This window comes from Saccostrea echinata, unplaced genomic scaffold, assembly GCF_033153115.1.
Source record: "Saccostrea echinata isolate AGI-Se365-2 ecotype Australia unplaced genomic scaffold, CSIRO_AGI_Sech_v1 ptg000025l, whole genome shotgun sequence".
Taxonomy (NCBI): Eukaryota; Metazoa; Mollusca; class Bivalvia; order Ostreida; family Ostreidae; genus Saccostrea; species Saccostrea echinata.
Window position 1 is genome coordinate 28,929,540 of NW_026889774.1, and position 26,022 is coordinate 28,955,561.

Consider the following 26,022-nt stretch of genomic DNA (forward strand, 5'->3'; position numbering starts at 1 on the left):
CAGCGGTTAAAACAGGTTTTAAGGACATATGACACATGAATGCCTGGATTGATATATATTTTTTGACCAATTTTGGTTGTAAATGATGCAAATATAAAATTCTAAAATAATAAAAAATTGAAAACTTTCTATAATGTTCAAACAGTTACCTTTTTTAAAAAACCAATATAAATATATACTACATTTTTTATCATTTTATAGGACATTATTGTGAAACTTTAAATTAAAAATTAATTTTTTTTGGTTAAACTTATTCATTTAACTAATATAAAACTGTTTTACTTGATATTTTCATGATTTATGAAAAAAGTTGTATCAACTTTTCTTTAGAAATTGACCTTGCTGAGATACCGAATGTATAGTGTGCCGATAGAGTCATTTACATAAGTCTATGACACGGCGTTAAACACAATGCAACGCGCATTGTTCACAACATACTGCCGCGCTAACGCAATAACCGTTGCCATAACACAACACACTAAAATACTATGGGGAATTTCATTTTAGAGAAGCTAAGTCATTTAGAATTATTAAAGAGGGTTTAAAGAAAATCTTCAATGAAACAAATGTTTGATATCTGAGTTGTGTGAGTGATTTGATGGTAAATATGCATATTTGACATTGTTAACTTCATATAAAAAGTACATTCTTTAATAACGCAGCTATGTTAAGGCTGTCCGAAGGCTTAATATGCATGAAAATATCCATTTTATTTTGAGCTACATTTTAATTTCAATTTGTAATCTATGTATGAATTTGCAGTCAACTTGTGACGAGAGTGTAATCAGGTATTATAATAATGCATTTTTGTGATGTCACATGACTTCGTTGATCACGTGACGGACACTTTAAATTCCTATATGTTGCACAAAAAATCGCATCGGCACAAGTGCAAAACAATATTATTGAGAAAAAATTAACACATAAGTCGATTCATCGTGATCTTTGGTACATATAAAGTGCTAGGGGCAAGTCTGAATTTTACTTCTTAAGAAAATATTCCCCGAGAAATTCAACTTACCAACATACAAGGGTACATTTTCCACTCTTTATCGCAATTTATACAAAATAGGATAAATTACATACAATCCCCCAGCAAAATTTAGTTAGAGGACATACGTCTCTAGTAGATTCACACAGAATATCTTCAAATTATCATTATTAATCACTTGTGCCAGTCAAGTATATACACAATTTATAAATTCTAACTCTGTACACGGACGTGTAGGGGGAGCATTTCACAGTCAATTTTTTGTTATTGTTTGAATATATGTATATTTGACAAGTTAATGGAATAGCGATTTTAAATTGCAAAGATTCAACATCATAACAGCTCACTTAAACTTAAAGAACAATCCACACTCTTGAATCAAACAACAACGCTAAAAAATCTTTACCTGTCATGTGAAAAGAATGTAAAAGTTATGACACTTTCCCTGTCATGTTAGCACAAGTACGCAGTGACTTGACGTCATATGCTATTATGACGTCATATTTAGGTAGTTCAGAGATGTTACTTCAGTTGGAACACTTTGATATTTTACGGACACCTTATCCTAGCCGCGAAGTAGAGTTTAAAAAGGATTTCACTAATAATACATGAACAAAACCGATGCAATCCAAGTAGATTGAATGAATTTACTTAACCTAATTCTGCCAAATTTAATTGGAATATCTTGAAGACACACAGCCAAAAGAGACACAGTCATACAGTAAATGTTTATCCCAGATAATATTTTATGGTGAAGCAAGACCCAAAGAAACTTACTGGTTGCCTACGATAACCCTCCCCCCCCCCCCCCCAACTGAGTATTCATTGCTGTAAAAGTTTAGCCCCAGGAGAATTTTCTTCCTGAACTCTGGGTTATCATCAGGGACAAGGGCAAAAACACATCCAAGATAACGGGATATTGGGTCCAGACCTGTTAAAAAAACAAGATATGATTCAAAGACATGCAAAGAAAATATAAACTACTGTATACAAAGAATCCCCCTGTTCTATTTTGCCCTCTTTCGCCATCAGCTCGACAAGGCAAATTTAAAACGGAGTGATTTCAAAGAAAACAACATAATTTCTTAAACAGAAGCATGTCTAATCAAATTTAAAATTGGACAAATATTGCAAGATTACCCTGTGTACAGTATTAAACATATAAAAAGAATTGAAATATATTGTTTGTTTATTAGAAGTTAATGTGTAATCATATGTTAATATGTAATGTATGTAAGTTAACCAAATACATTTTATGTGTTTATCGTAATTCAGTCATTCTACAAAGGCATGCCCAATAAGAATTTTTTATGTCGCTTACAAATTTACCGTTGTAATATCTTAACTATAAATTTAAAGATCGATTTCAACTCTATGAATTGATATACACACATGGTTTTGTAAATATTTACCGATATATATGCAGTAAAAGTTTTGATATAAACACAATGTAATGTTGAAAATCGTTACACCCTTACCAAACTGTCATACTTGCTGCAGACGTGTAGCAAGTCTGCTGCAAGCTTGCAGCCAACAAAATTGTTCGCTGGAAGAAAATTTTCTTGTTATCAGATGATTGCCGCTAGCTGTGATCCTGCGGCAAACATTGCAGCAATTGCTGTAAGCTTGCAGCAAATTCGCAGGAACTCAACATGTTTGCAGGAACATTGCAAGAAACAAACACGCCAATCTGTTGTTTGCAGAAAGTTCACAGGAAACATTAAACAAATTGAATGTTTGCAGGAAATTTGCAAGAACAGTAAACAAGTCAAATCAGCCAACGAAATGCAGATTGTAATGGGGTCAAGAAACAATTCGCCATTTTGAAATATTTGAATAGAAGTGTAGATGTTTCAGTATTTTGTTAGGAATACATTGTATATACTATTTTGAATGATTACAAAGAGCATAATTCTGGATGTAGGAGTACGAGGGTTGTCCCAAAAAAACGCGAACTTTTTTGATATTTTAGAAACTATTCGACCTAAAGTAATAATTTTTTGCATGTTGTTGGAAAATGATATTTTCGGTATTTTGACAAAATATTTTAGGCTTGTGATGTCATAAGTATATAAAAACAGGATTTAAAGGGTGTTAAATATCGGTGGTCGGCGCACGGCAAGATTTTGACTTTTAAAAGTAGCATTGTCAATGAAGTTTTCTTTTTTACCAGGCTATACGGAAATATAATGTCACAAAATTTACTTCCATCAATACTCGTTGATCTGGTGTACTCGTGCATAAATATTCATTAATTTGACATCATTAATGACAAATATAAGGCGTTATATGCCAAAACATTTTTAATTAGATGTTGTCAAAAATGGTGACGTTTGGCGATAATGTGAAGCACAAAATTATGAAGTGGGATATGACTCCTACCCATACGATAAAAGAGATGTTAACGATGGAAAAACAGAAACATAAATCTCGGACACAGGTTTATCCGTAGTTGAAGAGGTTTGAGGATGGCTTGACTGGTTATCCGATAGAAGAGGCGTTTTGTAGACTAACAAAAATGAAGGCAAACTGAAAGTCAGGAGCTGGACGTCATAGGCCTAAGTGAAGGCCGCCGTTAAACAATGCGAACTGCTAGGTTTGTTATCGGGATTGAGAAATTGTCTATAAAAGAATTAATTCTGCAATCTTCTGCTAACATTAGTAATTGAGATGTATAATTTGGAAAATAAAATTAAATACCATGCTGAATTTATGCTTAAACGAATTTTATCAGAAGCACATTTCCAAAAAAAAAAAAAAAAATTTCAAACGCCACGAGCTACATTTTGACGTCGTTAGTGTTGCGCCAACAACTGATTTGTAAGATTCGTATACCTGAGAGAAAAATGTTATTTATGGAGATATTTCATTGATTTTTTTTGCATTATACCAAAAATGTTCATCATGATGTATGCCAATTTTTAACTTTATAATATTAGTGAAACAAAAGAACTTGCTGCTTTTACGCAGCAATGTGCCTAAAACAATAACTATATTGCTTGCCGCAAGTTAGCAGCAATGTTTGCCGCAAGCCTGCAGCAATGTTTGCCGCAAGCTTGCAGCAATGTTTGCTGCAAGTTTGCAGCAATGTTTGCCGTATGCTTGCAGCAATGTTTGCCGCAAGTATGCAGCAAGGTTTCCATATTTGAAAAATTTAATGTTTGCTGCTAACTTGCAGCAAACCTCATTTGCATGGTAAAATGTTTGCAGCATGCTTGCTGCATACTTTGCGCAAACTTGCTGCAAACACAAAGACTTTGTATAGGCTGTCATGGTTTCTTTAGCTTCGTTGCAGCAAGCTTGCATCAATGTTTGTAGCAAGTTTGCAGGAATGTTTGCTACAGGCAATATTTTTGATAAGGGGGTCACTATTCCACTTATATTAATCTTAATGTCGCTTCATTCATTTACAAATTTCAAGATGAAATTTTCAGCCATATAAACGTTCCGAATAGATTGCAATAAATGTTTAAAAAAGTTTTTTTTTACTTTATAAAAAGAAATCAAACCTCTTTTTGCAAAGAAATGCATGAATCCGATCTTCTTTCATACGAAATCATAACATGTCGCTGAAAATCAATTAACTTCCATAACAGTTTTGTTTTAAATTTCACGCACAGAATGCAGATTTCCAAAAGAACTGAAACGTATCTGAAAGTGATCATGGAACCTGATACAGGGTTGGCAAAAAACCGGGAAATACTCATATTTCCCAGGACAGAGGGAAATACTGATAATTCCCTAAAATTACTGATATTTCCCGGGGAAATACTTGCCTGTTCAGTTTTGTTTTTTATTCTTATTTTCATTCTTGCTTCCTTTTATACAGAAGCTCTGGAGGGACACAGACTTACTTGTTATTATGACATTAATGTTATAGCTTATTTGTTTTGACTTTTTTGTTGCTGGTTATATAACTAAGTGAAAGGTAGCTATGAAAACCGTGTAGTTTGGCTTACCTGTATTATTAAATTGGTATGTTTAGTCCTAGTTTAACTGTGGTTTTTGATTGATTCATTGTTGTTTCACGTCCAGTACAGTTGTGATTACGTGTATTATTAAATTGGTATGTTTAGTCCTAGTTTAACTGTGGTTTTTGATTGATTCATTGTTGTTTCACGTCCAGTACAGTTGTGATTACGTGTATTATTAAATTGGTATGTTTAGTCCTAGTTTAACTGTGGTTTTTGATTGATTCATTGTTGTTTCACGTCCAGTACAGTTGTGATTACGTGTATTATTAAATTGGTATGTTAAGTCCTAGTTTAACTGTGGTTTTTGATTGATTCATTGTTGTTTCACGTCCAGTACAGTTGTGATTACGTGTATTATTAAATTGGTATGTTTAGTCCTAGTTTAACTGTGGTTTTTGATTGATTCATTGTTGTTTCACGTCCAGTACAGTTGTGATTACGTGTATTATTAAATTGGTATGTTTAGTCCTAGTTTAACTGTGGTTTTTGATTGATTCATTGTTGTTTCACGTCCAGTACAGTTGTGATTACGTGTATTATTAAATTGGTATGTTAAGTCCTAGTTTAACTGTGGTTTTTGATTGATTCATTGTTGTTTCACGTCCAGTACAGTTGTAATTACGTGTATTATTAAATTGGTATGTTTAGTCCTAGTTTAACTGTGGTTTTTGATTGATTCATTGTTGTTTCACGTCCAGTACAGTTGTGATTACGTGTATTATTAAATTGGTATGTTTAGTCCTAGTTTAACTGTGGTTTTTGATTGATTCATTGTTGTTTCACGTCCAGTACAGTTGTGATTACGTGTATTATTAAATTGGTATGTTTAGTCCTAGTTTAACTGTGGTTTTTGATTGATTCATTGTTGTTTCACGTCCAGTACAGTTGTGATTACGAGTATTATTAAATTGGTATGTTTAGTCCTAGTTTAACTGTGGTTTTTGATTGATTCATTGTTGTTTCACGTCCAGTACAGTTGTGATTACGAGTATTATTAAATTGGTATGTTTAGTCCTAGTTTAACTGTGGTTTTTGATTGATTCATTGTTGTTTCACGTCCAGTACAGTTGTGATTACGTGTATTATTAAATTGGTATGTTTAGTCCTAGTTTAACTGTGGTTTTTGATTGATTCATTGTTGTTTCACGTCCAGTACAGTTGTGATTACGTGTATTATTAAATTGGTATGTTAAGTCCTAGTTTAACTGTGGTTATTGATTAATTGTTGTTACACGTCCAGTACAGTTGTAATTACTTCATAATTCTTATACCATCAATCTTCTTACTTATTTGTTATAACTTAATTCTTATTTGTTCATTTTTATTTGATATTTCTTGTTACTTAATAGATACTACTTAGTTCTTATTTGTAACTTCATTGAACACATGGACATAACTACTATTCCATCTTGTCATTAGTAATAAATTCAAAGGCAAAAATTAAATATTCTTGTTTTCCGAAAATACACGTAGCCTCCATCTTGCACGTCACTTTTTTTTGTTAAGTAAACGTGTGATAACAAATGTAAATAACAAGAATTTACAATTAAGTCATAAACACTAAGAAGTAAGTCAATGTCCCTCCAGGGCTTCCGTACTTATAAATACGATTGAACCATTTAAAAAAAATTTTTTCTAACTTTGCTGAAAATTCAAATAATGTATAAATGGTATTATACGGAAGCCCTGGAGGGACATTGATTTACTTCTTAGTTGTTTTGACTTAGTTCTTATGACTTATAATTGTTAATTCTTATTATTTACATTTGTCATCAGACGTTTACTTAATTAAAGAAAAGTAACAAGCAGGATGGAGGCTTCATGTAGTTTCAGAAATAAAGACAGGAATATCTTGCCTTTGAATTGATCACTAATGACAAGGTTAAATTGTTATGTTCAAATTAGTTATGTTCATATGTTCAATCATTATGCACACTGGACGTTACAATTAAGAATTAAGTAATAACTATTAAGTAACAAGAAATGACAAAAAGGAATGAACAAATAACAATTCATTTATAACATCTAAGTTACAAGATATAACAGATAAGAATTAAATAATCACAACTGTACTGGATATTAATCTACAATTAATCAGTCAAAAACTACAGTTTAACTAGGCCCCAAGACCATAAACTGAGAACAAATTTAAGTCAAAATTTCAAAGCAATATAACTTTTGAAATAATTTTGATGATGAAACAAAATCTTCATCATATATTTGAATTTAAATGTTATATATAATTGCAAAATTTTAAGCAAATAAAATTCAAGATATTAAAAATCACAATTTTGACTTAAGTCTATTCTCAGTTTGTGGTCTTTGGGCCTGGACTAAACATATCATTTTAATAATTCACGTAAGTCAAGGTACACGTTCTAAGCATTAGTTATAACCAGCAAGAAAAACTCACAAATAAGCTATGATAAAAAAAAGTCATAACAAGCAAGTCAGTGTCCCTCCAAGGTTTCCGTAGTATTAAGAGTTGTAGCTTAGTAATGAATATGTATAAATCGTTGATATACTATTATTCTAAACATTTAATTCTTTTTATTTGTCCAGTTTCTTGGTACATGTCATGAATTAGAAAGGACAACGTTCCAATAGGGAGACGGCACCTGGTATTCCCAGGTATGGACCTTTAAATGAGGAAATGATGGTCAGCTATATATGGCCTACACTGGGTTTTCATGAGCACGACTTGTTCAGCTACTGCTATAGTGATTATACTTAATTGTATGTCAAATAATGCTGAAATTATGGTACAAAAGTAGAATATTCAAAGCATATACATATACTAGTACCCAGTATTCAATAAATCTCTTCAATAAATTCTTCTCAAAACGAAAAAAACAAACAAACAAACAAAAAGTTTAAGAAAAGTGTATCAGAAATGAATTAAATTGAGATTTCGGAGACATTTCTTTTAAGATTCTTTACCATTTGACTATAAAGGATTTTTTTTATATTTCAATATTTATTTTATCAAATCCATAAATTCAAAACCATTGATTTGATCCTCTAAGTCATTCATATGAGATATATTTCTATCTGCAGTCTTCTTCAAGAATGTACTTTATTACTGTACATCACACAGGCAAAATGTTTGCACGATTCTAACAGACAATGAATTGTTAAAATCATGTTTCCGGGTCCATGATTCGAGTCACGAATTGATTAAAATAATTATATAATAAAAGGATTAAAAGTAAAAATTCTATCAAAACGTTTTGATTTCTGGTTACTCAAGCTGATTAGACGATTATAAGTATGACTCATCCAAGATGCATATTTTATATTGATGTATTTTTAAAAAAAAATTGTACTCTCAAGCACATAGCAGAAAAACAGTATATGTTTAGATATTAATGATAATAATGACAATGAATTTTGTGCCAAAAGAAAAATGCAATGAATTTCCCATAAATCCAGAACTGATATTCCAGATTGGAAGAAATTTACCAAATGTTAATAGCCTCGATCATGATAAAAAATTCACAGTCAAGGCCTATGGGTCCCTGATTTGATATGCAAATCACAGTTTTCACCTTTTTCATTTCGGTCAACGCACGACTCCATTCTTATCAAACCTCGAACTCGCAACTGAGGACCAAATGTTATCAATTTTGAATACTAGCCGTGACATTCTACATTATGCATTGAAAGACGAGTATCATATTTAAAAGAATTCTTTTCGAGTTCTCGGAGTATATCCCCCTGGCCAAGCTTAAATATTTACTTTTACATACTCTAATTCACGTGGATTCCTTATAAGATTTTCCGTATTTAGATTTACACGTACATATTTACATTTGCAAGTGTTTCCCATAATTAATATATATTATACTTAGTAATTGAGCAATTATTATTTGAGCAATGCGCATTGAAACCTGTTCAAATACATGCAGGTTCATCACATCACTACAAAATCATTTTTTATCGACGTTATTTCACAATATTTACATTTGCAAATGTTTTCCTTTGTATAAAACTATTAAAAGCAATGTGTATCTATATTCGTATAAACACGGGTTCCTCGCGTCATAAACGTTCGACGTAATTTCTCAGTGACGTCATAAAGGGTCGACGCGCAATCAATAGATCAAACATGTGCCGTTGAGTTTGAAAAAAATAAAACATTCACGCGTTAAAGGTTATAATCAGGCTAATAGATAATATGAATAAGTCACAAATGTAAATATAAGTAATAAGGTATCATTTTAAAACATCTATCGGGATATAAATACGGGTTGGTACGAGATCAAATTTACCATAAAGCCCTTCGGGCTTTATGGAATTTGATCTCGTGACCAACCCGTATTTATATCCCGATAGAAGTTTAAAAATGATACCTTATTTCTTAATTGATCGATGTGTTCAATACAATCAATTTATACCATTTTTAAACATTTATTGTGATATAAGTACGGGGTGGTTTGTGATCAAATCAATGGCCTTTATAGGATTTGATCAGGTGAACAGCCCGTTTTTATTTCTCGATTAATGTTTGAAATGATATCTTTTTTCTAAAATGTATATTTTACATGACGTCATTTCGGCGATTTGTAGTAAAAGGATTACAGAGAATATTAGCTAGTATATGAGACATTAAGAACGTGTTTACATCACGCTTCCTAATGAATATGTGAAATCACTGATTTTTGTGGTGATAGGGGGTTAATTTTGTTGATTTTAATTTGTGGTATGAAGAAACTAATGAAATGTTCACACATTTCAAACTATAGTATTACATGTATATTTATCATTGCTCCAGCAACCACAAAGTGAAATTCAAATGTACCAATTAAGAAATTTCTTTTTTTAACGTAGCATAGATAATAATAGATATTTCATGACTTATTTTATATATGTCAATCATTTTATCGAATAAAACGCGAATTGATGGACCATATCATATACTAGTAATATGAGAAGTCATATTAATATGGCAATTAATTTGCTCTTAGGTCTTTGTCGGGTACCTACACCTATTAGTAAGTATACTTTAATCACAGATAATGCGAAAAAAGTTATAAAAGACATAATTTCTGTTTACTTTTATTCATGTATATCCACATATGTCCATAAAATGGCTTTCGTATGTTTGTAGAAAATGAAATACTTCTTTTGTCAACGTTCATTTTTTTAGTCCCAGTCGGAAGATAAGCAGATTTGGAACAAAGGACTATTAGTGAAATCCAATCAAATGTACGACAATGATCTGATAAGTAAATTTATAAATAAAATCAGTATTAATATGTCTTCCTTCCTTTAAGGTGGAATTCAATATTAATTCTTATATACATATAAAACATAAAAAAACTCTTTAGTACAGCGGTTAAAACAGGTTTTAAGGACATATGACACATGAATGCCTGGATTGGTATTTATTTTTTGACCAATTTTGGTTGTAAATGATGCAAATATAAAATTCTAAAATAATAAGAAATTGAAAACTTTCTATATTGTTCAAACAGTTACATTTTTAAAAAAACATATATATATATATATATATATATATATATATATATATATATATATATATATATATATATATATATATATATATATATATATATATATATATATATACTACATTTTTTATCATTTTATAGGACATTATTGTGAAACTTTAAATTAAAAATTAATTTTTTTTTTGGTTAAACTTATTCATTTAACTAATATAAAACTGTTTTACTTGATATTTTCATGATTTATGAAAAAAGTTGTATCAACTTTTCTTTAGAAATTGACCTTGCTGAGATACCGAATGTATAGTGTGCCGATAGAGTCATTTACATAAGTCTATGGCACGGCGTTAGACACAATGCAACGCGCATTGTTCACAACATACTGCCGCACTAACGCAATAACCGTTGCCATAACACAACACACTAAAATACTATGGGGAATTTCATTTTAGAGAAGCTAAGTCATTTAGAATTATTAAAGAGGGTTTAAAGAAAATCTTCAATGAAACAAATGTTTGATATCTGAGTTGTGTGAGTGATTTGATGGTAAATATGCATATTTGACATTGTTACATTCATATAAATAGTACATTCTTTAATAAATAGAGTTTGAAAAGGATTTCACTAATAATACATGCACAAAACCGATGCAATCCAAGTAGATTGAATGATTTTACTAAAACTAATTCTGCCAAATTTAATGGAATATCTTGAAGACAGCCAAAAGAGACCCAGTCATACAGTAAATGTTTATCCCAGATAATATTACATGGTGAAGCAAGACCCAAAGAAACTTACTGGTTGCCTACGATAGCCACCCCCGCCCCCTCCCAACTGAGTATTCATTGCTGTAAAAGTTTAGCTCCAGGAGAATTTTCTTCCTGAACTCTGGGTTATTATCAGGGGCAAGGGCAAGAACACATCCAAGATAACGGATATTGGGTCCAGACCTGTTAAAAAAAAGATATGATTCAAAGACATGCAAAGAAAATATAAACTACTGTATACAAAGAATCCCCCTGTTCTATTTTGCCCTCTTTTGCCATCAGCTCGACAAGGCAAATTTAAAAAAGAGTGATTTCAAAGAAAACAACATAATTTCTAAAACAGAAGCATGTTCAATCAAATTTAAAATTGAACAAATATTGCAAGATTACCCTGTGTACAGTATTAAACATATAAAAAGAATTGAAATATTTTGTTTGTTTATTAGAAGGTTAATGTGTAATCATATATTAATATGTAATGTATATAAGTTAATCAAATACATTGTATGTGTTTATCGTAATTCAGTCATTCTACAAAGGCATGCCTAATAAGAATTTATAATGTCGCTTACAAATTTACCGTTGTCATATCTTATAACTATAAATTTAAAGATCGATTTCAACTCTATGAATTGATATACACACATGGTTTTGTAAATTTTTTACCGATATATATGCAGTGAAAGTTTTGATATAAACACAATGTAATGTTGAAAATCGTTACACCCTTACCAAACTGTCATGCTTGCTGCTGACGTGCAGCAAGTCTGCTGCAAGCTTGCAGCAAACAAAATTGTTCGCTGGAAGAAAATTTTCTTGTTATCAGATGATTGCCGCTAGCTGTGATCTTGCGGCAAACATTGCAGCAATTGCTGTAAGCTTGCAGCAAATTCGCAGGAACTCAACATGTTTGCAGGAACATTGCAAGAAACAAACACGTCAATCTGTTACTTGCAGAAAGTTCACAGGAAACATTAAACAAATTGAATGTTTGCAGGAAATTTGCAAGAACAGTAAACAAGTCGAATCAGCCAACGAAATGCAGATTGTAATGGGGTCAAGACACAATTCGCCATTTTGAAATATTTGAATAGACGTTGTAGATGTTTCAGTATTTTGTTAGGAATACATTGTATATATATACTATTTTGAATGATTAAAAAGAGCATAAATCTGGATGTAGGAGTATATTGGCATACACAGCATTTGATTGGTAAGATCTGATTTTGTTTTATTTTAATATGAAACAATAATCTCTTTAAAGCATGTTTAAGTACCTGATTTACTTGCTAGGTCAAATTTCAATCTATTTATGAATTTTAATCTTTATTTTAATATCACACTTGTATATTCCTTTAAGGTATTAAAGATTCGAAATCAATTATTAGATATGTTTATGTGTTTTCAAATAAATTGGTATTAATTGTAAAATTTTATTTATAAAGTTCTTAATTTTCTGTACATGTCAAAGAAATTATATTACATTTTTATTAAGAATAGTATGTAAACATAAAGAAAAACTGTGAACACTTCAGAAACTTGCATCATTTCTGACACGTGTGGTGGATTTTCTCTATAATTAACAGATTAAGGTCAGGACAAAGGCTTTCAACGAACTTGCTGCTTTTACGCAGGAATGTGCCAAAAACAATAACTATATTGCTTGCCGCAAGTTAGCACTAGCAGCAATGTTTGCCGCAAGCCTGCAGCAATGTTTGCCGTAAGCTTGCAGCAATGTTTGCATTAAGCTTGCAGCAATGTGTTTGCCACAAGCTTGCAGCATTGATTGCCGCAATGATTGCCTCAAGTATGCAGCAAGGTTTCCATATTTGGAAAATTCAATGTTTGCTGCTTACTTGCAGCAAACCTCATTAGCATGGTAAAATGCTTGCTGCAAGCTTGCTGCATACTTGGCGCAAACTTGCTGCAAACACAAAGGCTTTGTATAGGCTGTCATGGTTTTTTTTAGCTTCATTGCAACAAGCTTGCATCAATGTTTGTAGCAAGTTTGCAGCAATGTTTGCTGCAGGCAATATTTTTGATAAGGGGGTCACTATTCCACTTATATTAATCTTAATGTCTCTTCATTCATTTACAAATTTCAAGATGAAATTTTCAGCCATATAGACGTTCCGAATAGATTGCAATGAATGTTTAAAAAAGTTTTTTTTTCTTTATAAAAAGAAATCAAACCACTTTTTGCAAAGAAATGCATGAATCCGATCTTCTTTCATTCGAAATCATAACATGTCGCTGAAAATCAATTAACTTCCATAACAGTTTTGTTTTAAATTTCACGCACAGAATGCAGATTTCCAAAAGAACTGAAACGTATCTAAAAGTGATCATGGAACCTGATACAGGGTTGGTAAAAAACCGGGAAATACTCATATTTCCCAGGACAGTGGGAAATACTGGTAATTCCCTGAAATTACTGATATTTCCCGGGAAATACTGGGAAATAATAAATAGCTACATATTTTATAATTTTAATCATATTTGTTGGAGAATAGACATGGGGTACACCTTATTGCCCAAGATATGTTAAAGTACATTTTATCGAGTGTATCATGGATAATCAAAGGGGCGGTGACGAGTTTGCGAAGCAAACGAGTCTCCGCCCCCTTGATTATTTATGATTCACAAGATAAAATGTTATTTAACTGACTTGTATCAACGAACCAATCTTATGGCGATAATTTTCCATAAAACAGCGTGGGAATGTATCATTTTTTTCCGTAACATAACCCGTGAAAATATCGGGGTATTTCGTAATACAGCCGCGAAAGTATCGACAGCATTCGATAGATTCCGTTTATATTTTCCCGCTCTGCAACTGGCATATTATTAATATTGGTTCTATAGATTATCTGGACATTCCGTAGTAATTTCCCGCTAATTCCTCATGATATTCTGGGAATATTTCATTTACATAGATGACGTTGAGGAGGATGGGCGTATTAGACGATTTGTCGACTATTAACCTGGGCGATTTAGACTTTTTTAACATATGTAGAGTTACCAAAGAAGATATTGAACTCTCGCAGGTATGTGATGAAATTGAAGAAGAAAATGCCTTATCCGAGGATCTGTGTAAAAAGCTGAATTTAAATCGTGCCGAAAATATGGACAGTGAAATTGATACCGAGTTTGGTTCTTTCAACCTAGATACAGTGGACCCAGTAGCAGATATTTTCGATCAAAAGCATCGACCAGTGAAATCGGAAACTGGTGATAATGGTGAAGGGTTTGGAAAACCGGTGACGGATGGTGAAATTTCAAAATTGATTGCATCGAACGAGAATGCTAACACCGAGAAAAATACCACGTGGGCTCTCAAGGTCTTCAAGGAGTGGCGGGAGAAACGGAATGGTAATTCCGATGATGAAATACCACTCTTACATTTAATGACGACAGAGCAGTTAATTTCTACTTGGGGCGCTTTATTGTGGAATCTCGGAGAAAAGATGGCATTGAATACCCTCCCCGATTTCTCTACCTCATATCGTGTGGGATATTGCTCCACCTCAGAAATAAAAATATCTTCGACAAAAACATTTTGGACAGTAATGACCCAAGGTTAAGTGAATTCCGGAAAATTCTTGACAGCAAAATGAAAGACTTTCTGAAGCGCGGGTTTGGGACGGCGATTAAACAAACTGTGCCAATTATGCCACAGGATGAGGCAGTGCGTAAATATAAAAAAAAACCTTGTGACGAGATTTCCAGAAGGGTGTCGGAAGTACTCGAGTACTTTTTCTCCGAGTACTCGGAGTGCCGCAGTCGGGTGGGAAAAGGAAGGCAGACTGAAGACATGGAAACTGAAAATGATCATCAGAAGAAAATACCCCGTTTGTTTGCTCCCGATAGTTTGTCCGACATAACAAATTGACAGCATTTTCATAACTGTAAAATTTCTTTCAATTTTTAAGAATGAAGACTTGATAAAATAAAGTACGTGAAATGTAAAAACATTTACGCGCAAAAAAGTTCAGTTTATTGTTACAAGAAGTAATAAAAAATGTTCTTAAAACTGTTTTCATTTATTCAAAAGGAGATGGGACTTTCTGTGATTTGGTAAGAAGTTATTTTACAATTTTGTACTTTTTCTGTACAATAACTTCCTGATATTGGAAGTTATTGTACATTTGGATGCTCCACCCCTTGGTGTATCAAGAATTAATGAACTATCTATCTATCTTTCTATCTATCTATCTATCTATCTATCTATCTATCTATCTATCTATCTATCTATATATATATATATATATATATATATATATATATATATATATATATATATATATATATATATATATATATATATATATATATATATATATATATATATATATAAAATTGTTGATTTTGGCCGCAGTGTAATTGGCCTCTCTGGTGAAAATTCCAAACCTTTTTGTTCATCTACAGGATATCACCAATCATATTCCAAACGATGAATCATGTGTATCAAAAGTCGTATGTTGCTAGAAAAAAGCTCTTTGATCCAATTGACGTGCCGTAAATTTCATTACGTAACAAAAGAAACGCATAAAGACATAGTTCTCACAGTCATAGTCTTAATAGATAGTGCACAATCGATCGAGACGTTTTGTATAATTTGAGAATTTTCGAGATATTAGTTTCTGACATGTTTGAACATTACCTGGCATTGATTTTATCTTTTGTATTTTTATTTAACATCAGAGTCTTACGAGCAGTAAAATGTGATTTTGATGGAACGCGTTTAGTAAACAACTTTAATATAACTGGAGTAAGTATTTTCAGGGTTTTTTTTTTTAATAAATCTATTCCTTTTGTTAATTCTTGCTCTCTTATAACCACGATTGAACCCATTTTTTTCGGCTTTGCAGTAAATTCAAATAATGTATATGATATTAAAAGTTCTAACTTAGTAATTGATGCAATTTTATTCATAGGTATAAATCGTTGATGTTTTATTATTCTAAACGTTTAATTTTTTTTATTTTTCCAGTTTCTTGGTACATGGTATGAATTAGAAAGGACAACATTTCACTGGGTAGACAACACCTGGCATTCCCAGGTATGGGCCTTTAAGCGAGGAAATGATGGTCAGCTATATATGGCATACACAGGGTTTTCGTAAGTACGACTGGTTTAGTTACCGGTACTATGTTCAATTTTCACTAAAAATTACTCTTTTTTGTGCTATCAAAATATGGCTGAAATTATGGTTTAAAAGTAGAATATTCAAAACATGTGCACACTACATGTAGTACGCAATATTCAAAAACTCTTTTCAATATCATTTTTCTCAAAACGAGAAGAGAAAAAAAAAGTTTTTAGAAAATTGTATTAGAAATGAATTAAATTGAAATTTTTGAGAAATTTCTTTAAAGATTCTATGACATTTGCCTAAAGAAAATTTCTTGTTTTGTATTTTAATATTTTACATCACATGTATTTATATTTGCTTATTTTTACTAAACCCACTATGAAAATGATTTTAATGCTAAAAAATTCCTCTTCAATTATTTCAATTTATTTTATTCCATAAGTCTAAAACAATTGATTTGATCATTTAAGTCATTCTTTCTGTAGTCTTCTAGAATATTCCTTATTCCTGTACATCATAAAGACAATACGTTTGCAAGATTCTAACAGACAATGATTGTTAAAATCAAGTCTCCGGGTCCGTGATTCGAGCCATTGGTGCATAATGAAAGCATTAAAGAAAAAGCACTATCATAAAGAGCACCCTTCATATTCCTCAAGTCGATTAGATGATTATTAGTATGTCTAATCTATGCATATTTCATATTGATGTATCTTCAAAAATCTTAAATTTGTACTCTCAAGCATGTAGCAGACAAACATTATGTGTTTTAATAATAATGACGAGTTTTGTATCAAAAGATAAATACAGTAAATTTCACTTGAATCCAGAATGTTTGTTCCAGATTTGAAGAAATTTGCCAAATGTTTATAGCCTCGATCTTGATACAAAATTCAAGTCAAGGCCTATGGGTCCATGAGGTGATATGCAAATTAGAGTTTACACCTTTTCATTCCGTTTTCATTCTTATCAATACATGCAACTGGGGACCAAATGTTATCAATTTTGAATGATAGCCGTGACATTCTAAAGTATGCACGACATTGAAAGACGGGCATCATATTATAGAGAAATCTTTTCGAATACTCTGAGTATATCCCCCCTTGCTTAAATTTTTACTTTTACAGTCATTCAAGGGGATTTTTTCTAAGGTTTTCTGTATTTACATTTACACATACATATTTACATTTGCAAATGTTTCCCTTAATATAAATTATACTACTTGAGCAATGCGTTTTGAAATCTTTTCAAATCGAGCATTATCATCCCATGACTACAAATTCATTGTTAATCGACGTTATTTCACATTGATCGATGTGTTCAATACATTTAATTTATACCGTTGAGGTTTAAAAAAAAAATTATTCATTCCATGGCTTTAAACCTATAATACGCAAATAATTCTAATAAATCAGTCACAACATGCAAATATAAGTAATAAGATATCATTTTGATATCATTTTGAAACATTTATTGTGATATACATGTAAATACGGGTTAGTTTGTGATCAAATCTACGGGCTTCAAGGGATTTGATTGCGTGCCCAATCCGTATTTATTTCTCGATTAATGTTTGAAATGATATCTTATTTCTAAAATGTATCTGTTTAAATGACGTCACACGTCCAATGAGTACCTAAATGTGTAGACAGGAAAAAAATTAATCTATGAACATACTTCTTAATTGCAAAAACAAATGAAGAAATATACAATACATACAATGGATAAATCAATTTTTTAAGTCCTCGCACACAGTCTTGCACTACTCCTAATACCGGACTCTTGAGCGGAAACGGAGGCGCATACACATTAACATCAAAGGAGGGAAGGTATGAAGGTAAGTAATGATGTATCATAGTTACATCTTGACGTCAGAGGGAAGGTATGAAGGTACATGTAAGCCATGAGGTATTAAAGTTACACATTGACGTCAGAGGGAAGGTATGAAGATAAGTGATGAGGTAACTTAGTTTCACATTGACGTCAGAGGGAAGGTATGAAGGTAAGTGATGAGGTAACTTAGTTTCACATTGACGTCAGAGGGAAGGTATGAAGGTAAGTGATGAGGTAACTTAGTTTCACATTGACGTCAAAGGGGAGGTATGAAGGTAATTAGTAATGATGTATCATAGTTACCTCTTGACGTCAGAGGGAAGATATGAAGGTACATGTAAGTCATGAGGTATTAATGTTACGCATTGACGACATCATGCTTTACTTTAAAAAATCAGATTAAAACGGAAAATATATATTTATACAAAGTACTTAATTTTATATGAATTGACGAGTCAATCGGAATGCATGCAACATGCACAATTTAGTGAAAAAAGATAAAATTATATTTTGTCTCTTTGATCATTTGTTTTAATTTTTTTTTGCTTGTCTCGTCATTTGTTCCTTTTTTGTTTTTTGTTTGTTTCTTTTGCTACAATCATTACTTTTTGAATATATCTAGGTGCATTACGAGTTGCTTACACAGACTACGAAAACATTGCCCTGGTGTACATGTGCTTTGCTCCTGTAATACAGGGAACGTGTGACAGGACAACTGTTACTGTCTCCCTGCTCTCCCGGACATCTGCTCTGTACACTCCACAGAGGTCCGTGCTGATGACTCACATGGATTTAAAATGCGTCGAAGATCATCACCTAAACCAAGCTATGACAGGTTTGAAGGCTTTATTATACATTGTAAATTTAAATATCATTGATTTTTTTTAGTAAAGACAATTTTTCTTTAAAAAGTCTACAGGTAAAGTAGTATATTTATTCATATAACAATGGACGATTTGTGTTTAAAGGATATCACACAGAGAATACTAGCTAGTATATGAAACATTAAGAACGTGTTTGCATCCTTTTTTATGAATGTGTGAAATCACTGATTTTCGTGGTGGTGGGGTTCATTGATTTTGTGGTATGAAGAAAACAATGAAATGTTCAAATTTCAAACATAGTTTTATGCTTACCATTGCTTCAGCAACCATAAAATCAAATTCAAATGTACCAATTATGAGATTACTTCTTTCGATTAATAGATTTTTTCTGATTTTGTTACACATATGAACCATTTTATCGACTAAAATGCAAAGTGATGGATCATATCATACAATATGAGAAGATATCATATTAATCTGGCAAATTAATTTGCTTTTAAGGTCTTTGTCGGGAGCCTATACCTACTAGTAAGTAGACTTTAATCACAGATAAACATAATTTTTCGTTTTTCACTTTTATTCATGTACATGTTCATCCATATGTCTACAGAATTGAGTGTTTTAAATGTCAGCGTTTCAATTTTTTCAGTTCCAGTTGGAAGATAAGCAGCTTTGGAACAAAGGGATATCAGTGAAATCCAATCGAATGTACGACAATGAACTGAGAAGTAAATTTGTAAATAAAATCTGTATTTATTTCTCCCTTTTTCCAAGGTGCAATATCAATTCTTATGTAGTACATATCAAACTCTATTTTAATACAGCGGCTCAAACAGCGTTTTAAGGGCAGATGATAAAAAAAATAAGGATAGCAATTTGTAATCGGTTAACTCGTTACTCGGTCGGAACGATGGTAATCGATTAGTATGTATGTATATTTATTGTTTTATGTCCCTCTCAAGAATTTTTCACTCATATGGAGACGACACCACTTGTCAGTGGAGAGCTACAAATTTTGATCTATACTCGGCACTCAGGGCCATTGAGCAGTAAGGGATCTTTTCCGTGCTAGCACCTACAGCGACACGGGGCCTCGGTTTATACGGTCTCATCCGAAGGACCGGTCTCCACGTTCCACAGTGGGATTCGAACCAGCGACGTAAGGATCGACTCCTTACTCCGCGACTCTAGAGCGAACGTTCTAACAACTGCGTCACGCGGGCGGGCGACGTAATCGGTTTGAAAATCTGTAATTGGGTCGAAAGAAATGATAAATGTGTAAATTTGAACACAGTTTTCTGAAAATTCAAAGAAAAATTAAATTAAAAATTATAAACAGATAAACATATCTGAAATGTAAGTATTTTCAACTATCTATTTCAGGTGATTCAGAGAATAAATAAAGATGTCCTACGTTTCTTTAATGATTTTCATTATATAAATGATCGTTGAGTACTGTGAACTGTTTATAATGTATTTCTCACCTTTTTTATCCTTTGCAATTACCTATCTAATGATATTATTAAACAAGCATTGTAAATTAAGCCATAGTTCAGACTAAGTTTTGATTATGGTGACAATACAGAATGAACTTGCGTGACATCTCCTTTGAAATTTGTTTAATATATCTGATACTTTAGGCATTTTTCATTGGTTTTCTAATTTTTTTTCCTGTTGAAATTGAATGAAATATATTGGAAAGTGCTCTAGGTCCGATGATTTGGACCAATCTGGGGGATGTATACAAATGATCAGATTTACAGAAATTAATTACAAGGGCTAATATAAAAACGAGTCAATAAATGCATATATGTCTAGGGTTATCTATTCCTTTATAATAAAAGCAATCAACTATAATCAAGATATTGGACAGGGCTCTGTCCGGGGTATGTGTTTTATGGATATATATATATATATATATATATATATATATATATATATATATATATATATATATATATATATATATATATATATATATATATATATATATATATATATATATATATATATATATATATATATGTATATGTATATATATATATATATATATATATATATATATATATATATATATATATATATACACATGTATATATATATATATATATATATATATATATATATATATATATATATATATATATATATATATATATATATATATATATATATATATATAATAAAACACCACTATATAGCAAGGTAGAAAAAACAATACAACTCTGGGCAGTTGTATTTAACACTCCTTTTTTTTTTTACTAACTCTTACCACAGTACATGCTCTCACGACAGCAAAACACAGAATGACAATTTTACCTCGGATGCGCTCTGATATATACTAGCGACACCCGGAGTAACCTCGGCTTCCATCATACCCCTTATGATAAAACCCTTTATTAAGGTATGTCATTCGTGAAATTGTTATATCAAGGAATTTTTGAGAAGTATATTTTGGATAAGTGCTCATATAGTATGACTCAAAATCGCTGAGAAAATGGGGGTCAGTGTGCATCTAACTGAGCTACGGTACAATTAAGTTGACCTTTTTACACTTACATTGTAACTCGCTGGTTAATCACTTTAACGTTATCATATTTTATCAGATGTAACCATGGCAATAAACATAATCTTATTTTACGTAAAATAGTTTGAATAATAATTATCATTTAACAAATCATGCAAATTAATGCGCGTAAATTATTATGTGACATTTTTGCACTAAAAAAGTCTCATATTTGGGGGTATTAAAAATCTAAATAGGCAATAGAATATTTTCTTGTATCAAAAATTTTACGACTTAAGTGCTGATCGGTCAAAAGTATCGAGTAGTTTAAAATAATGAAAGAAAAAGTTGGGGTCAGTGATGTAAATTTTGAAATATTGGTCAAAATATGCGATTTTCTGGCAAAAAACTGCGTAAATTTTATCTCGACTTCTTTAATATATCTTCATTTTTTGGCAAAGTTTGTTGAGCGAAGGTGTAAATTTTGTTATAAAAATATAAATTGAGACCTATATTTAATATTCCAGGGCAATCCAGGCATATCGTAACGGAAAAAATTCTCTGAGTAAAAGTATGTGAGGCTAAAGTTCCAAGATATTAAATTTAATAAATGTGTAGATTTGCAGAATTTTCTGCTTAATATCCTTCCACCACAAGAAATAGTCCCTTACAAATCTTGCTTCTTTATGAATTTTTGAGCAGTTTTTTAATTGAATGTTTAACATTTTAGATTGTTTAATTGAAATATGTTTTAAAGATTGAATTGTAATAAATAGTTTTTAAGTAAGAAGTTCTGGCAGCACTTTTCTAAAAGACTGACGAGTGATATACCTTAAATGAACACCGAGCCCGATCGTCTCAATATAACATAATATGACTACAGTAACATCTTAATAGTCTTGTACTATTATTTGAGTAGAGCTTTATGTAATAAAATATGTCAAGAATTTTTTGAAAAATGGATGCCTTGATTGGTATATATTTTTTGGACCTATTTGGGATGAAAGTGATGCAAATATATAAGTTTTCTAATATTTTAAGAAATTTTAATTTTCTGTGATTTTCGAATTTTTACTTTTTTGAAATCACCCTCATAAAACTAAGCAACTTTTTAAAAAAAAAAAAAATCATTTTTAGGACATTATTGTGAAACGTTGAAAAATTAAAATGTATTCGGTTAAGCTTATCCATATTTTACTTATCTAAACATAACTTCACTTGTTATTTTCATGACTTATGAATACCAAAATTGTATGATCTGTTCTTACGTTATTGACCTTGCTATTTGTATATATGTTGTTCCGATAGAGTCATTTACAAAAGTCTATGGCAGGGCGTTAGCAACAAAGCGACGCGTGTTGTTCACAACACACCGTCACTCTAATGCAACACGCCGTCGCAATAACACAACACGCTAAAAGATATGACAGGAAATTTTATTTTTCATATAAGATAAGTCATTTAGAATTCTTTTTGAGGGTTTAAAGAAAATCTTCAATTAAACAAATGTGTTCTTTTATATATGTACAAAATATTGGTGAGCTGAATAAGTACGCGTGTCGACGTTTTCATGGTTCAAATTCCTGTTTAAAGATTTTCTCTCCTTTCAAACAAAGTTTGGAAGGGGTATGCACATCCTCACAACATCAGGTATCCTGTGTCAACTCAGTGCCGTGGGTCCTCTGGCATATTTCATTCTTTTTTTCGGGCTTGCTTCGCTCATTGAGAAGCACCAATCAAATTGAAGTAGACAGATAATGTAAATATTATAGGAATCACTTGACACCTTAAATACATTTGTTACGCATTATTTATCACCGAAAGGATTAAGGTGATTGATCGACTGCGTGGTGCAGTGTTTTGAGTGTTTGCTCTAGAGTCGCGGTGTAAGGAGTTGATCCTTACGTCGCGGGTTCGAACCCACTGCGGTAAGTGGTGACCGGTCCTTCGGATGAGATTATATGAACCGAGGTCCCGTGTCGCAGTAGCTGTTGGCACGAAAAAAGCCCCTTGCTGCTCAATGGCCCTGAGTGCCGAGTATAGGTCTAAATTTGCAGCCCTTCATCGGCAAATGGTGGCTTCTGTATATGAGTGAAAAATTCTCGAGAGGGATGTTTAACAACAAACAAACTTTAAATGATTGGTTGAGAGATAAAAAAAAAAAAAAACAATCAACCCGTAAGATATCGAATGAAATTTCTCAGGGGTCCCACGACAACGAGTTGACATAGGACCCCTGACTTTGTGAAGATGTCACATGAACATAAGAGACATACATTGCGCGTCGGAGGAAGGTTATATTGTCGAAGGATTTTTCCGTTATTATTAATACATAGAATGTATACGCTCAATTTCACAGGACAAAGATTTTTTAAAAAAAAATAATATAAGTGCTATAATTTTATTCCAGAAGAATGCACAAATCTGAAATGTGTCCTGACCCTGAGCCATTGTCTTTTCAACAATGTCAAAGGATAAGAAATGTAGAGTCTTACACTGGGCCACAATTGTACAATTCACCCATTGTAGATCATTAATTCATTAATTGAACCAAACTGAATTAAAGACTAATTAAACAAATGAATAGAATGAAATATATGGAGATAACAAACAGTATTTAAGCTCAACAGTCCATTAAACCATACAAAATAGGAGCAGAGCAAACGTGGACCTCCAAAACATCAGAGGTGGAATCAGGTGCCATGGAGGAGTGAGCACCCCCTGTCGACCTGTCACACCCGCCGTGTGCTCTTTATCATGATTGGGAAATAACGGAAAAATCCGTCGACAATTCAGTGTGTAAATAATGGCCTAACAACGAGTATGAAAAACATCAGTCAGCATTTGACTCAATGATAAATTGTTTTGTTTGTATGTTGTTTAACGTTCCTTTTGAGAATTTTTCACTTATATGGAGACGCCACCACTTGTCGGTGGAGAGCTGCAAATTTTGTCCTATACTCGGCACTTACGGCCATTGAGCAGTGAGGGATCTTTTTCGTGCCAGCACCTACTGCGACACAGGACCTCGGTTTATACGGTCTCATCCGAAGGACCGGTCTCCACGTCCCACAGTGGGATTCGAACCCGCGACGTAAGGATCAACTCCTTACTTCGCGACTCTATAGCAGAGGTTCTAACCACTGCGCCACGCGGGCGACACAATGATAAATTGTATTTGCTTTCAACGTCATTGTATCGACCATAAAATTTACGAAATGATGACTTTAAACGAGACTGCTGACATTCTTGTTCTTATTTTTGTAGAATAAAATGAATATCTAACTTCTCTCTTACTGTCATGAAAATGTTTCATTATTATCCATAAACCTTGTCATATTTTTAAAGTCAGTTAGTATGTATTACATTCAGTAAAGCAGATTATATTGTTTTAATTCTCAGACTGCATGTAAATTACAACATAACAATGGAATTTAACATTAAATACACACAAACAATAAAACAAGGGACCACATGTACTTCAGAAAAAAAAAGAGAAAAAAAAGAAAGAAAGAAATAGTAAAAAAAAATCATGCTAAAGAAATAAATCGAGAAAACTACGGAGTATCACTTATGAAAGCTAGATATATTTAGTACCAGTTACGCAACTGCATCTGCATCATATATTATGAATAAGGCGGAATAAATTCGAACTATACCAGCCTTGCTGTGGGAAAGTAAATGTAATGCCTTAGATTTAGATTTTTACTTCCACCCTTCAATTATATAATATGTTACCTCTTTACGTTAAGTACATTTGAATGAATTTATCAGAATATTTCTAAATGCTCTATCAAAAAGACAATTAATGTAAGGATTCGCAGCGTGACTTAAGAGATATGATGTCCTGAGAATAAAGTACAAATTAATTTTGAATGCACTCTGTTCCGTCAACCATTGAAAATTTTGAGGACTGTTGTACAATATAAGCACAATCGTGAGAGGCGGTAGATAGGATACAAGCAAAATCACAAACATTATTAAAAACATCAAATGAGTGGAAAATCGAGATTTTCTGTGTGTTGTTCTAATGGGCTTTAATAGATTTTCATTTCCCGTTCGAGATTTTGATGAATCTGGGAGTTCCTTGTTTGTTATATTAATGGAATAAAATTCAGACATTTTCTTTTCGTCACTATTTTCTCGCATTGCATTTTCTTTTTCAATACTTCTATTTAGAGTTTCAGAAGTCTTGTTCAAAGAATCAAATTGGTTATTCAGTTCTGAAGCATGCATATCATTAAGTTTTTCTTTCCTTGTGAGAGGTTTTACTTTATAGTCTTCTTTTGTAGTCAGGTTCTCCAATAAGTCTTCAGGTTTCTGTTTGTTGTTTTCTATGAAAGGAGCCGTAACTTTTCGGAGTCTAGTGCGTATGACATACGCAATCTTTACATTCAAGACCATAGCGCATGTAAAAGCTCCTAGGATAGCCAATCCTACGGCAATGGAGTAAACATGTTCAATATTTGGATATCTTTTAGTTGCAATGGCACAGAAAGCTCCTTGAAGTGTTTCGTTATCAATGGTCATTGGCACTGTTTGACTTCCACAGGTTGCAAAC

The 26,022-nt window shown here is 32.1% G+C and overlaps 1 protein-coding gene across 1 annotated transcript; it reads left to right on the top strand.

Moving 5' to 3' along the window:
* The first annotated feature begins 15,851 nt into the window (after positions 1–15,851).
* LOC133193043 (uncharacterized) lies at positions 15,852–19,684 on the top strand. Its single transcript, XM_061329043.1, has 6 exons — positions 15,852–15,974; positions 16,197–16,324; positions 18,041–18,135; positions 18,754–18,966; positions 19,457–19,483; positions 19,605–19,684. Exons 1-6 carry the CDS (start codon positions 15,852–15,854, stop codon positions 19,619–19,621), a joined length of 603 nt encoding a protein of 200 aa, XP_061185027.1. The 3' UTR covers positions 19,622–19,684.
* Positions 19,685–26,022: the final 6,338 nt, after the last annotated feature.

Bases quoted from the DNA above. Each gene is read 5' to 3' on its own strand.
- LOC133193043 (XM_061329043.1), top strand. From the start codon at position 15,852: ATGTTTGAACATTACCTGGCATTGATTTTATCTTTTGTATTTTTATTT. The intron at 16,325-18,040 runs GTAAGTACGACT...CAATTTTTTAAG, and splicing joins ATGGCATACACAGGGTTTTC to TCCTCGCACACAGTCTTGCA. The intron at 18,967-19,456 runs GTTTGAAGGCTT...TTTGCTTTTAAG, and splicing joins CCTAAACCAAGCTATGACAG to GTCTTTGTCGGGAGCCTATA.